Source organism: Budorcas taxicolor, chromosome 11 (genome assembly GCF_023091745.1).
Source record: "Budorcas taxicolor isolate Tak-1 chromosome 11, Takin1.1, whole genome shotgun sequence".
Lineage (NCBI taxonomy): Eukaryota > Metazoa > Chordata > Mammalia > Artiodactyla > Bovidae > Budorcas > Budorcas taxicolor.
The window spans coordinates 73,514,252-73,530,078 of record NC_068920.1 but is presented as its reverse complement, the minus strand read 5'-3'; the positions used below and the strand labels follow the sequence as shown (position 1 = coordinate 73,530,078).

Genomic DNA, 15,827 nt, shown 5'->3' with positions numbered 1-15,827 from the left:
GACATAGGAGAGAAGAGGCACAGAGAAGCAAATGAAGATTGAAAACAAAGCAAAGAAGCCTGGATGGAGCCCTGGGGCTCTGGTGGGCAGGAAGGAGTGGGTCCGGCTGCTTGGGGGTGGGTAGCAGGGGGTAGTGATGGCCTCAGTTTCTCTGCTGCCTCCCTGGTGCCCCAAGCTCTCCCCTCCCTCCAGCAGGTCCTGAAGCACTGGCCCCCCACCAGGGTTATTTACCCTCCAGTTCTAGCTTCTTCCTCTCCACCTCCTTCTTGTACTCCTCCAGCTCCTGGTCCGTGAGTTGGCTGAAGGGGTTGGGTGCCGTCTCCTCGGATTCGTCTTTGGCATCCGCCTGGCCCTGGGACATCAGCTGGCTGTCTGTGGACTGAAAGTTAACCACAGAGCGTGTTGCCCTCTGAACGCCGTGCTCGGGGCCCAGGCCCCAGCTTCCTTTCAGACTCATGTGGCTGCCCATGGTCTTGCTAGGGACAGCGTGGCAAGCAGCTCCTTGGGAATAGCTCAGGGCCTTGGGGTGGGGTTGCTCACTCCTTCCCATGGCTATCTCACCCCAAGACCTGGATTCTCTGCAACTGCCTGGATGAATGCAGGGGTACCTCCCTCTGCCCTGGAAATAAAATCAAAGGATGCTCCCAAGGAGAAGGAAGATGCACCTTTATTGCAATCTCTCCTGTGGACACTTGCAAGCTGTCACTATGCAAATACAGTCAGCGGCCCACAATCAGCCAGCCAAAACCCAGCAAGCAAAGCGTTGGCTCAACCAGCTTCAAGCCAGCCACTCCCCACCCACCACCCCTCCTCCCCCAGCAGCAGGACAAGCCACACAGCACACAGCAGTAAGTCATATGCAAAAAACACACAGTGACTCCAGCATTCTCAGTCCAAACTGTTAGTTCTGTTGTGCACACAGTCATAAATTCAAGGAAGTCAAGGTCTTGAATCTTGGATCTTCAACCTGCCTGCTTTGCAGGTCCCTACAGGGACACTGGCAAAATCACTGTGTTTCAACACCTCTGGGGAGCCCCTGGCTCTGGAGAGCTCACCGCTGGGCCTTGTGTGAGCTCCGGGAATTCTTTGACCCCTCTCACCCAGGACAGGGACTGATATTCAGATCCCAAAGCCCTTTATCCCTTTATCCTAACTCAGCATCCTCCTCTTGGCCTTTGAGGATACAGTGCTCTGGACCTGAAGAGCCAAAGAAAGTGAAGCCCAAGGGAGGTGAGCCAGAGCAGCTGGCCCACATCACGCACTCTCAGGCCATCTGTTTCTGGCCCATCAGGTATTCTGATGATGGACCCTGGGCTCCTACCAAAAGAAGGGCAGCACTGGGCCTATCAATTATGGGGTTCACAGGAGAGTCCAACACCAAGATCCCAAGAAGAGGGACTCCAAGGAGAGCACTCAGTATAAATGGCAGCGTTTTTAATAATTTTGCTCATTGTATTGAATTCTCACCTCCCCCCAATATTATGGGCGGGTATGTCTATCCTTGACCCTGTAGCACATTTGATGTCCCTCCTCTTGGTTGAGCTGGCGTGGGGCGGAGGGGATGGCATGACCTTCACACTTCCCTTGCCAATGGGCACCCATCTTGTGAGTTGCAGCCCCATCTGCAATCATGACATCAGTTTGCTCTGCAGAGAGGAATGGTCCCTGAATCCTCCACACACCCGGCCCCAGCCATTACTGCTAAGGAAGATGCCACTGTGACTTTGCAATGAGCAGCAATGATTTCCAACACAAGCCAGAACTCTGACCTTTACCCCTTTTGCTAAGCACTACACAAACACTGTTCTATCTCAAGCATGGAAACAACTTTGTATTTTCTAACTCCATGTGGGTTTTGCAGGCAACTCACTGGCCCTCCCCCTCCTGCAGAGCACCTGTCCTTATATACATGTCTGCCCTCTGAGAGCACATGGGCATCCTCTCAGAGGTATGGCCTGATGATGCCATATTCAAGCACAGAGGACAGAACCATTTGGAGCAGGCAGCTGTAGAGCCGCTGGGAGCGGCCAGCCACTGCTCCTGCGAGCCCACCCTGCAGAGCACTGGCAGAGGGCAGACGGGAGTTCCACAGGGGAACCAGGGAAGCCATATCACTTCATATCACTCTGGCGGGTGGGCGGATTGGGCTGCTCCCCACCCCTTCTCCCGGCCCTCCCGGCGCCCACAGCGGGCGATAAGACACTGTCCTCAGTCCTCACAGCATCCATTTTGCAGCAAGAGCACCAGCGCCCAAGAGCACAGGGAAAGGTGGGCATATGTGGGCTCAGGGGTTCTGCCGCCCAGCCCCAGGCACTGCAGACCCAGAAGGCAAACTCGTTTCCCCTGCAGGCGGGGGCAGCATCTGCTGTACCGGGCTTCGGCTCTTCTCTGCGATGACGCTCGCCAGCAGCTGGGACTGGGGCCCTGCCGACTTCACATCCTGTCTGTTTTGTTCTCGAATCTGTGTGGAAAGGCGGGGGGAGCAGTGAGCTAGCGGTCCAGAAGCAAGGCGTACTTAATAGGCCGCCCAGTGTGGTGTGAACAGAACACAGTAACACATCACGTCCAGGGAACGAGTGAAACACCAGATTCTCATGAACTCTAAGAAGGTCATTGTAAGAGATGAAGAGTGAAACGAGGCATGGTAGATCCTTGAGGGGGATTCTCAATTTTCAATATTCCTATAAAGCCCCGGAGGAATTGGTTTAAACTACAGATTTCTGGGGAAGGGGGACACCTCCTACATGTTAAATCTCAAACCCGTGGGAGGAGGGTTGAGGGTAAGCCAGAAATCTGCATTTCAGAGGCGCACACATTGAAATGCTGCTCCGAGAGCATGCCTGACCTATTGGAGGTGGTTCTGTTCCAACTTAGGTATTTAAAGTAACATGAAGAAAATAAGTGAGTGAACTATACAGCCAAGGTAGAGAAATAAATATAAAGGATTTTGCAATTTTGAAAATGAGCCAAAGGGAAACAGCATAAAATTGGTAAAAATTCAATTTGGGGGCCTCATTGGACAATCCCAGGGACGGGGGAGACTGGTGGGCTGCCATCTATGGGGTCGCAGAGAGTCGGACACGACTGAAGCGACTTAGCAGCAGCAGCAGCAGCAGTAGACACATCCACTGTCTGAAGCTAGCACCCCTGTCTTAGATGTTTACACGTGATGGAAAAAGCACAGCACTTAGCACCGTGCCTGGAATACGACCAATAAATGATACCTTCTTTCCCGTATGGGCTTCCCTGGTGGCTCAGACGGTAAAGAATATGCCTGCAATGCAGGAGACCTAAGTTCAATCCCTGGGTCTGGAAGATCCCTTGGAGAAGGGAGTGGATTGCTATTCCACTCCAGGATTCTTACCTGGAGAATTGCATGAATAGAGGAACCTGGTGGGCTACAGTCCATGGGGTCATAAAGAATTGGACATGACTTGAGCAACTGACGCTTTCTTTTTTTCTTTCCCATAAGAGGCACCTGGGGTAAGTCGGGCACATCCTGCGGACGCCCCTTCCTTACACCCTTGTGGGAGAAGAGATGGGAGGCAGTTAGCTACACCTTACCTTGTTGCGCATGTCCAGCACTTCTTGGGGGTCAGTATAGAGAGGCACAAATTGGTTTGGGTTTTCGATCCGTATGGGCATGCCACTGCTGGATTTCTCCACCTCGTCAGCCTTCATCCACTGAACACACACAAGGCCCAGTGGGTAAGACAAAGGCACACAGCTCACCGGCCACCCCAATGGTCCACCCCAGGAGAGCTGGGCTGACCAGCCTGCATGGAAGGTCAGCAAGCCTAGACAAACACACTCCCTCCTCTTGGGGCACTTGGATGTCTGCCTCCCAGAGCAGAGATGGGCAGCAGATGACCCAGCAACCAAACTAAGGCCCCTGATCAAAGGCCATAAATAACACTTCAGAGGAGGGACAGAGCCTTGGTGACCAGTTTCGACAGTCAGGTGGCCACTCGCGTTTTAAGAGGACTTGTGGATAGCTTCATTTTTTTAATGAAGAGCTATTCGATTTGGCTGCCAGCTACTTAACAAAGTAAGTAGTGAAAATCAAATTAAGGGTCAGAGGTATTTATGTGAGAGAGAAAGAGGGAAAGAGCATAAAATTTGTAAAAATTCAACCTCTGGGCAGGTCTCTTCAACACATCTAATGCCTAAAGCAAGTCCACAGAAGAGGGTTTAATGGGAGAGGACAATGTGATGGAAGCAAGTACCCACCTTCCTCCTGGTTTTGCATCAGATGGTCAATTCAAATGTTGGATACCCATCCCCCAAACTTCCAAGAAGCCCCTTCTGGATGTGGCAGCAAAAAGCTTTCATACGGCTGAGAGTGACCTGGTTCAGCCACCCTCTGGACCCAGAAACTCAGCACAGAGGTACAAGAAACAGGCGATCTGCTCTATGGGCATGAGCAGCTGCTCCCAGAGGCCCAGTAGGAAGCCCTAAGGGGAGACAGGACTAGCCCAGGCCTGAGGGAGGTTTGCTCTGTTCCTCTTTTAAAGTGGTTTAGCCTGCACAGGGGGTCAGGCGCTCTCCTCTGACCCCAATCTCCCCAGCGGAGGCCCCTCTGCCCTCCTTACTGTGGTCTTGGGCCGAGGGCTGCCCATGCTCCTCTGGACCTCGTCGGCCACGTTGACCCGCAGGTAGGTGTTGGGCGTGTTGAGCCAGCGGGTCTTCTCCTTCTGCTGCTTCTGGGCATGCTGCCGCAGGGCAGGCACTGGGGTGCCGTCCTCCTCAAACACGAAGGCAGTGACCGTGGCTGGAATCTCCACCTCACTTTTGTGTTTGGTTTTCTCTTGAACGAAGGGATAGCGGTAGGTGTAGCCTGTTCTGTAACCCTGAAAAGAACAAAAATAGAACCACTTAAGGTAGGGAAAATGGTCAATAACATGCCAGCTGGCCGGCCCACACACTTCACCCCCTTCCATCTAAAGGACTCAGTTTAACCCAAAGTCTCCATAATAAAATACAACCCAGGCCTTGCCACACCTCTGGAAGAAAGTGAAATTGTTAGTTGCTCAGTCATGTCTGACTCTTTGTGACCCCCATGGACTGCAGCCCACCAAGTTCCTCGGTCCGTGGGATTCTGCAGGCAAGAATACTGGAGTGGGTTGCTATTTCTTTCTGCAGGGGAGATTCCCCACCCAGGGACTGAACCCAGGTCTCCCACATTGCAGGCAGATTCTCTACTTGCTCCCTGTCTTAGTCCCCTTCCTTTCCTCCACTCCAACAAGCCCTTTGATCAGGGGTGAGAAAGTCACCAAAATCTTGTGGACCAGACAGAGCTCCAGCTTTGGGTCTGGTCCAGTAGTTATCAACACACTGGAATCACAAAAGAGCTTTGAAAATATAGATATCCGGGCTCACCTCAGGGTTGCCCATTTCACTGGACATTGGTACAATCTGGGCTACAGGACTTTAAAAAGCTTCCCAGCTGATTTGAACAGTAGCCCTCCCTTTCTCAACTCTGAAGTTTCTTGACTATTTCTCTCTTGGGACCTCTGAATTTGACTCGAGAACATCCCTATCTCCTAAGAAGGACCATATTCCTCAAAGGTGGGCTGTTACTTAGAATGAACATTCAGGAATCTTAGCAGCTGCTGGAATAATTCTTAGCTCTACCAGTCACCTTTTTTTAAGTTAAAGTGGCATTAAAAATTAGGTGGATTACAAAAAAATACATAGCCATGTAGAAAAATTAAGCAATATGAAAAAAAGTAAGGAAAATATGGGTTTTATGCAAAATCTCATCCTGAGAGACAACCACTAAAAATCCTTTCAGTCATCTCTCTAAGCATACATATACATATGCACATTTGTAAATATACAGAGAGAGGGTGATGGCACCCCACTCCATTGCTCCTGCCTGGAAAATCTCATGGACAGAGGGGCCTGGTGGGCTGCAGTCCATGGGGTCGCTAGGAGTCGGACACTACTGAGCGACTTCACTTTCATGCATTGGAGAAGGAAATGGCAACCCACTCAAGTGTTCTTGCCTGGAGAATCCCAGGGACGGGGGAGCCTGGCGGGCGGCTGTCTATGGGGTCACACAGAGTCGGACACGACTAAAGCGACTTGGCATGGCATAGCATATAATTAATATATAATATATATATAATATATAAAACACTATATAAATGGGACTGCACCACATAAGCAGCCTTCTAAAAAACCAAGATATAATTGACATGTAACATTACATTAGTTTCAGGTGTACAACACAGTGACTCAATATTCGTACGTATTCTATGCATAACTGAATCACTTTGCTATACACCTGGAACTAACACAGCATTGTAAATCAACTATGTCATGTTTTAGTCACTAAACTGTGCCCGGTCTTTTGTGACCCCATAGACTGTAGCCCGCCAGGCTCCTCTGTCCATGGGATTTCCTAGGCAAGAATACTGGAGTGGCTACTATACTTCAGTTAAAAAGAAATTGTATGTATTGCGAAATGATCACCCTGAATCTAGTTGACATCTAGATTCAACTAGATGTCACCTTACTTAGTTACAATTTTTTTCTTGTGATGAGAACTTTAAAGATCTACTTACTCTTTTAGCAACTTTTAAATATATAACACAGTATTAATAACTACAGTCACCATGCTATACATTACACCCAGGATTACTTATTTTATATATGGAAGCTTTTAGCTTTGACCCTTTACCCATTTCTCTCTGCCCCACACCTGGCAGCTACCAATCTGTTCTCTGCATCTAAGAGTTTGAACTTTTTAGTTGTTTTTTTTTTTTCAATTCCATATATAAATGAGATCATACAGTATTTGTCTTTTTCTGTATGACTTATTTCACTTAGCATAATTCCCTCAAGTTCCATCCACATTGTTTCAAATGGTTAGACTTCTTTCTTTTCATGGCTGAATAATATTCTACCATATACATATGGTATATATATGGTATATATATTTTATATATATATAAGCACCACTTTTTCTTTATCCATTCTTCCATCAGTGGATACTTAGGTTGCTTCCATATCTTGGCTATTGTAAGTATTACTACATAATCAGCTTTATAAGTTGCTTCTCTAGTTCATCTATGTGTCTTAGAAATTTCTTCATGTTATTGAACATAGACACACAGCAGCCTTTGAACAGCTACATAATATGCCAGTGAATGCACATATCACAGTTTATCTAACCAACACTGGAAGAACTTTTGTTAATTTCAAAACATTATAAACAACCCTGAAATGAGCAATTTTATACATTTTTCTTTAGGCAGTTAACATAAATGCCTAGTAATGAAAATGACTGAGTCAAAGGATGCACAGTTTTTACATATTTATTTTAAAGGTTCTTATATATTTATCATGTCCATCTTCCCAAGACAATGAGCCAGTTTGCACTTGTGCCAATAGTGCTGGAGTTCCCAGTTCTCATCTCCTTTCCCCACACTGAATATTGTTGAGGTTTTTAAAAAAATCATTGGCAGTCAGATGGGTTAAAAGTAAAACCTACTTTTGTTTTGTTCTTTTTTAGGTTACTAGTAAGATTGGATATTAATTACATTTAATGGCCTCGAATATCTTCCCTTGTAAAACTGTGTCCTCAGTTCATTTTCCTATTGTGATGTTTATCTTTTCATATTATTTCTTTTATAGTAAAGACGGATCTTTTGACTGTCACAGATGTTGCAAATATTTTCCCCATACTTTGTCTTTAGTTTTGTTTATGGTGGGTGAGGTGGGTTTTAAAAATGTAAAATTTGAATTTTAATGTAATCATAACTGTCAATATTTGTCATCATGATTTCAGGCTTTCCTGCCATGCTTGACAAGGCCTTTCCCAACACAAGAGCATCAAAAATATTAATCTATGTTTTTAAATATCTATATGAATTTCCTTTTCATGTTTAAATTTTTGGCAAATGAGGAATCTATCTTTTGGAAAGGATAAAGCAACAAGCCACCCTAGGTTCATTTCCCACAGGGCTAGAAGTCTATCTTTCCCCACAGATTTATAAGATGGCTGTTTCTCCTGTTAAATTTTCATGTATCTGGGATCTATTTCTGGACTCTCTAAGCTGTAGCTCTGATTGGCCTGTCCCTTCTGGACTAATGCCCCTCCCTTCAATGACTAAAGCCTTATCGCACTTTACCATGTGGTGGAAATCACTATAGGATTTTCCAAGCCATTCTGAATTTCATCTGAAAGAACATTTTGCTAAGTCCTTATATCTTGCTCCACTTTTGAGGAAATTACATTGAGTTTATTGATTAACTTGGAAGCCTCTTTACCCTATTGAAGCTTTTAACCAAGAATAAATTATAGCTCTTCACTGATTTAAGGTTTTCTCTGATGTCTATTGGTAAAATTTACAGCTGTCTTTAAAGGGCTTCTGCTTAAAACTTTATGATGTTGCTGCGTTTACAAATAGGATTATTTCCTCTCATATTTTCACATACATTATTATATGTTAAAATACAAAAAAGCTACTAATTTTTACACATATTTTCATAATTGACCACTTTAAATACACTCATTTTTTAAAAATTGGAGGATAATTGCTTTACAATGCTGTGTTGGTTTTTACCATACAGCAACACGAATCTATAAGCACATATATATGCCCCCTACCTCTTGAACCTCCCTCCTGGCCCCCACCCCATCCCACCCCACTAGGTTGTCCCAGAGCATGGAGTTGAGCTCCCCGTGTTACACGCAACTTCCCATTAGCTATCTATTTTACATGCGGTAAAGTATATGCTTCCGTGTCACTCTCTCAATTCGTCTCACTCTCCTTCCCCTACTGTGTCCATAAGTCAATTCTCTGTGTCTCTATTTCTGTCCTGCAAATAGGTACATCAGTGCCATTTTTCTAGATTCCATATATATGCATTCATACACGATATTTTCTGACTTACTAACTTTCTTTCTTTCTGACTTACTTTTCCTTATATAACAGGCTCTAGATTCGTTCACCTCACTAGAACTGACTCAAATTTGTTCCTTTTTATAGCTGAGTAATATTTCCTTGTATGTATGTACAGGGCTTTACAAGTGGAGCTAGTGGTAAAGAACCCGCTTGCCAATATAGGAGACATAGAGATGCGGGTTGGATCCCTGGGTCGGGAAGAGCCCCTGGAGGAGGACACGGCAACCCACTCCAGTATTCTTGCTTATATCTTGCTTATAGTCTTGTTTATATCTGTTGATGGACATCTAGGCTGCTTTCATGTCCTAGCTGTTGTAAACAGTGCTGCAGTGAACACTGGGGTACATGTGTCTTTTTCAATTATGATTTTCTCAGGGTATATGCCCAGTAGTGGGATTGCTGGGTCATATGGTAGTTTTATTCCTTTTTTTTTTTTTTAAAGAAATCTCTGTACTATTCTTCATAGTGGCTGTATCAATTTACATTCCCATCAACTGTGCAAGAATGTCTCCTTTTTTCCACATCCTCTCCAGCATTTATTATTTGTAGATTTTTTGATGATGGCCATTCTGACTGGTGTCAGGTGATTCCTCATTGTAGTTTTTATTTGCATTTCTCTAATAATGAGCAATTTTGAGCAATTTTTCATGTTTTACTGGCCATTCATATGTCTTCTTTAGAGAAATGTCTGTTTAGGTCTTCTGCCCATTTTTTGATTGTTTTTTCTGTTTGTTTTTCTGATATTGAGCTACATAAGCTGCTTATATATTTTGGAGGTTAATCCTTTGTCAGTTGCTTCATTTGCAATTATTTTCTCCCATTCTAAAGGTTGCCTTTTCATCTTATAAATGGTTTCTTTTGCTGTGCAAAAGCTTTTAATTTTAATTAGGTCTCATTTGTTTGTTTTCATTTTTTATTTCCATTACTTTAGGAGGTGGATCATAGAGGATCTTGCTGCAATTTATGTCCAAAAATGTTCTGCCTATGTTTTTTACTCTAAGAGCTTTATAGTTTCTGGTCTTAAATGGTCTTTAATCCATTTTGAGTTTATTTGTATTTATGGTGTCAGGACAAGTTCTAATTTCATTCTTTTACATGGAGCTGTCAGTTTTCCTAGCACCAATTATTGAACAGACTATCTTTTCTCCATTGCATATTTTTGCCTCCTTTGTCAAAAACAAAGTGCCCACAGGTGCATGGATTTATGGGCTTTCTCTCTTGTTCCATTAGTCTATATTTCTGTTTTGTGCCAGTACCATATTGTCTTGATGACTATTGCTTTGTAGTATAGTCTGAAGTCAAGAAGGTTGACTCCTCCAGCTCCATTTTTCTTTCTCAAGATTGCTTTAGCTATTTGGGGTCTTTTGTGTTTCCATACAAATTGTGAAATTTTCTGTTCCAGTTCTCTGAAAAATGCCATGGAAATTTGATAGGTATTTCATTGAATCTGTAGATAGCTTTGGATAGTATAGTCATTTTCACAATATTGAGTCTTCTAATCTAAGAACATAATATATCTCTCCATCTGTTTGTGTTATCTTTGATTTCTTTCATGAGTGTCTTATAGTTTTTGGTATACAGGTCTTTTGTCTCCTTAGGTAGGTTTATTCTTAGGTGTTTTATTCTCTCTCTCTTTTTTTTTTTTTTTTTTGCAATGGTGAATATGATTGATTCCTTAATTTCTCTTTCTGATTTTTCATTGTTCATATGTAGGAATGCAAGGTACTTCTGTGTATTGATTTTTTACCCTGTGACTTTACTAAATTCATTGATTAGCTCTAGCAACTTTCTGATAGTATCTTATAGGGTTTTCTATGTATAGTATCAGGCCATCTGCAAACAGTGAGAGTTTTACTTCTTCTTTTCCAATCTGGATTCCTTTCATTTCTCTTTCTTCTCTGATTGCCATGGCTAGGACTTCCAAAACTATGCTGAATAAAAGTGATGAGAGTGGGCATCCTTGTCTTGTTCCTGATGTTAAAGAAAATGTTTTCAGTTTTCCACCATTGAAAATAATATTTGCTGTGGGTCTGTCATATATGGCCCTTATTAAGTTGAAGCAGGTTCCTCCCATGCCCATGTTCTGAAGAGTTTTTGTCATAAGCGGATGCTGAATTTTGTTGAAAGTTTTTTCTGTATCCATTGAGATTATCAAATGATTTTCATCTTTAAATTTATTAACATGGTGTATCACATTGATGGATTGGTGTACACTGAAGAATCCTTGCATCCCTGGGATAAAGTTGATTTGATCATGGTATAGGATCCTTTTAATGTGTTGTTGGATTCTGTTTGCTAGAATTTTGTGGAGGATTTTTGCATCTATGTAATTTTCTTTTTGTGTGTGAAGTCTGGTTTTGGTATCAGGGTGATGTGGTTTCATAGAATGAGTTTGGAAGTGTTCCTTCCTCTGCCATTTCTTGCAAAAGTTTGAGAAGGCTAGACATTAGCTCTTCTCTAAATATTTGATAGAATTAACCTGTGAAGCCATCTGGCCCTGGGCTTTTGTTTTTAGGGAGATTTTTAACACCGTTTCTACTACAGTGCTTGTAATTTATCTGTTCATAATTTCTATTTCTTCCTGTTCAGTCCTGGAAGGTTTAACTTTTCTAAGAATTTGTCCATTTCTTCCAGGTTGTCCATTTTATCGGCATATATTGCTCATAGTAGGTCTCTTATTATCCTTTGTATTTCTGCATTGTCTGTTGAAACCTCTCCTTTTTCATTTCTAATTTTGTTCATTTGAGTCTTTTTCCTTTTTTTTTCTTGACATGCACTCATTATTTCTAACTTTTCTCAGTTGATTCTTTTGAACCTTAGAGGTAGGTAGATGTACTAACTATAAATAAGAGTAATTTTGTTTTCTTTACAACATGTACACCTCTTATTTTTAGATCTCACTGCCTTGAATTGATTTCCAGTATTATTCTTGAACAACATTAAATAATAGTGCTGAGAACAGAATCACTGTTTAGTTTTGAAATTTAATGGGAATTCTTCTAGTGTTTCACCATGATACTGGTGTTTGTTTTGACAAAAAAAAACAGGTAATTTTAATCATATTAAATAAATGACTTCCTATCCTACTTAACACCTATTATTTTTATAAATCGAGATTACATTTTTATCAAATACCTTTTGATCTCAAAGTGATCCATAGGTTTTTATCCTTTGACTCATTGATATCATGAAATATATTTAGATTTATAATATTAAACCATCCTTCAATACAAGGAATGAACCCTCACTTGGTTATCATGTATTATTATTCTAATATTATGCCAGATACTATTTGCTAGTTTTCATGCAGCGTTTTTCATCAACTCAAAGTGAGATTTGTCTGAATGTGTTATAACTGTTATGACTTGGTTTCCTTCTTTCACTGTTCTCTGCAACAGTTTAAACAGCATAGGAATAGTCTGTTTCTTAAAGGTTTGAGGGAATTTCTGCATGAAACCATTTGGTCCTGGTGTTTTATTCAGCCACAGATTACTCGACACACAAACGTTAATAGGAGTTGTATTTTCATTGTGGATCATGCTCAGCCCTGTAATAAACTGGTGATGCTTTGGAGGAACTGGAAGCAAAAAGGAAAGGATTAATTATTGCAATGACCCAGACATAATAATGAAAGGGTCCAAATTAGTAGCAGTGAGGAGGAGGGGAAATAATACAGGAATGTTATAAAAATAGGGCTCATCTTCATTCTTCTGAGCAATCTGGGAAGTCATAGCTTCTTCTTGCAGTTAGTTCCTCACTGTATACGCTTTCCTCTTATTCTTGAATTGTTTCCTGTTTATGTCATATGTCATCAATTAAACTGTTAGTTCCAGAAGGAAGGATGTCTTATAATGCTTTTGGACCCTATAAAGCCCACGCTAGTCACATATCAGTTAATTTTTTACCTGATTGTTTGATTCATCACAATAGGAACAGTGTTGTAACGCTGTTTATCGGGAATAGGGAAATCAAAGCTATTATGTTTTCTGCGTTAAAATCATGAGATTAGAAGGAAACACAGAGCTAACTGCAAAAGAGGAGCAAACCAAGCCACAATATGAGAGAGGCTCTGTGGTCCTGCTTTCTGCTGGATTACCACCTCACACGCCAACCAGTAGCTTCCTACCCCTTCTCCAAAGGGCACCCAGCAGGTGTGGCATCCACAGCCCTTGGAAAGGGAGTGGCAAAGGCCATTGTTTGAGAAGACTCAAGTACTATTAGCATGACCACAAACTCTTAGTCAACTTGCCAGTCAAGGAGCTTTAACAACTGAATTGTGATGCTGGCAGTTCTCACATCTACTGAGTGCTTCATACTGACTGGTTTTGGGGGGTTAAGCCACAAAGGACTGGTCTGGAAGGACAATGGCAGGAGACTCACCAGATTGTCCAGCATCCTCATGAGGGCCTCGAACTCGTGCTCCCCCAGCCGGCTCTTCCTCATGGGCCCGAAGGTGCCCCCTGCCCACTGCACAGAGCCCACCTCATGAGGTCGCTGCTTCTCCTGTTCCAGCAGGATGAGGTTCTCCACGCCCCCCGCGCTGGACAGAGCAGACACCTGTGGCAACGAGCAGAAAGCCATCAGCTCACACATGTGCGTGTGTGTGTACACCCACAACCTTGTACACATTCTGTGCTCCTGTGCATAACAGAGAATGGGAATCAGGGAAGGTTAGAAACAGAAATCTCTGGAAAACTGAGTTGTATTTGGCTTTTTCCTCCCAGAGGAAAGCTGCTCCAAACTTGTAGGGCATGTGCCCATTCCCAAGGACAAAGGTATTAGTATTTCTTTCCTAATATCAGTTTTTAGGGAGACATAGCAAGTGTTAGGAGAAAGCAATGGCACCCCACTCCAGTACTCTTGCCTGGAAAATCCCATGGGTGGAGGAGCCTGGTAGGCTGCAGTCCATGGGGTCGCTAAGAGTCGGGCACAACTGAGCGACTTCACTTTCACTTTTCACTTTCATGCATTGGAGAAGGAAATGGCAACCTACTCCAGTGTTCTTGCCTGGAGAATCCCAGGGACAGGGGAGCCTGGTGGGCTGCCGTCTATGGGGTCGCGCAGAGTCAGACACAACTGAAGTGACTTAGCAGCAGCAGCAGCAGCAGCAGCAAATGTTAAATATTGAGAATAAAACAGCGCAGGGGACTGAAAAGTTACCTGGCACAGAGGCCAACTTCAAACTGTGATTATTTCCAGGGAACAAAGGAATTTGAGAAAGAGACGTCCATTCTTGTCTATAATATTTTACTTCTCCAAGAAGAAAAAAGCTGTTGATATTTGTTAAATCTGGTGGGTGGAGCGTGGGTATTGTATTATTCCCTGTATTTTTCTGTTTCTGAAATATCTCCCCTTAAAAAACAAGTCACTTGAAAGAAATAAGCTGGCTTCTAGGCCAACAAAATATGAGTGTGGCCTGTTGGGATGAATTAACAGGTCTAGAGGAAGAATATCCTCCATAATGGGTTTAGTCACTCAAGGAAGCCCAGGAAAAGGAAACAGATGAACAGCCGACAGGCACAGTCAGGCTCTGTATAGGGCTCAGAAAACTTTCACCAACAGACTTAGAGTGTTTGCTCCACGGTCAAGGCGCCATGGGGAGGCGACCATACAGGTAACCAGAAGCAATGGACTTTGGGTTTTAGCGCAAGAGGTGTGTGTATAAAACAGGCAGTTTTAGAATGATCCTAAAAACATTCATGAATCCAACTAATTTTATTTTCTAATTCCATGCTCATCTGAAAGTACATTCTATTTACACCCCGTATCTGCCATCCAGATACAATTGGCTATGATGTGGTTTCCTGGCTAAGTCCAGACATAGAGAGAAATGGTGGATCCCAAGTGTTGTAAGTATTGAAGCTGAAGTTTTGTACTGCACATCAAGACCCTTTCCCAGTAGCTCAGCTGGTAAAGAATCTGCCTGCAATGCAGGAGACTCCAGTTCGATTCCTGGGTCAGGAAGATCCCCTGAAGAAGGGACAGGATACCCACGCCAGTATTCTCGGGCTTCCCTGGTGGCTCAGATGGTAAAGAATCCTCCTGCAATGCGGGAGACCTGGGTTTGAGTCCTGGGTTGGGAAGAGCCCTGGAGGAGGGCATGGAAACTCTCTCCAGTATTCTTGTTTGGAGAATCCCCATGGATAGAGGAGCCTGGGAGGCTACAGTCCATAGCGTCGCAAAGAGTCAGACACAGCATCAAGACCCTAGTGTTCTGATTAATATTTGTTACTCCTTGTAAACCTGCTTGTTATGGGGGAACAGCTCTGATTATTTAAACTTTCAGTGTTCCAGTTTTTATGTCAGTTATTGTTTTACTGAAGATGAAAGAAATCGATGTAGCCTGATGAGAAACCCAGGCCGATGAAGCCCTGAGGATCCTGGACATACTCCAGAGAGTATTAGAGTCACCAGGGTAGCATACAGCCCCATGAGACTTCCTGGAGGTCAGCCAGGCAACCTTTCCAGTGACCCCCAACACTCTGTGACGAGGAAGAAGTAAGAACAAGCATTTTCCACGCCCTCTTCATCCAAGGCATGTGTCCCACAGAAGCCTCCATTGCAAATACAGACACCTAGAGGCCATTTATTCCATACTCTCACAAAAAATAAGAGTCCTTATCTAATATTCCTAGAAGGTGTCAGCTCCATGCTTGAAGAGGCAGCCTAAAGTATTATTGTCCAAATGTTAGAAGGGTTACAATGAGATGATAGAGATTACATTGAGTTGAAATCTACCTTTTTATCATGTTCATTCACTGGTCCCAGTTCTGCCCTCTGCTGCCCTGTTCTCTAATTCTGAAGTCCCTCACACCCGGCACTGAGCCTGAGCATGTGGAAATACACTCTCAAAGATAGCGAATCCTAGCTGGCTGATCAATTACCACATTCATCCTGGACTCCTACCTGGTC

The 15,827-nt window shown here is 43.4% G+C and overlaps 1 protein-coding gene across 1 annotated transcript in view; it reads right to left on the bottom strand.

Annotated features, from left to right (window-relative positions):
• ADD2 (adducin 2) overlaps positions 1-15,827 on the bottom strand; it is a 48,420-nt gene that overhangs the window by 11,047 nt on the left and 21,546 nt on the right. Inside the window, exons 8-12 of the mRNA XM_052648544.1 lie at positions 13,296-13,472; positions 4,593-4,850; positions 3,565-3,684; positions 2,372-2,461; positions 232-379 (exon numbers count right to left, since the gene is read on the bottom strand). Of these exons, the coding sequence (XP_052504504.1) occupies positions 232-379; positions 2,372-2,461; positions 3,565-3,684; positions 4,593-4,850; positions 13,296-13,472 (793 nt within the window). The remainder of the gene's footprint in view (positions 1-231; positions 380-2,371; positions 2,462-3,564; positions 3,685-4,592; positions 4,851-13,295; positions 13,473-15,827) is intronic.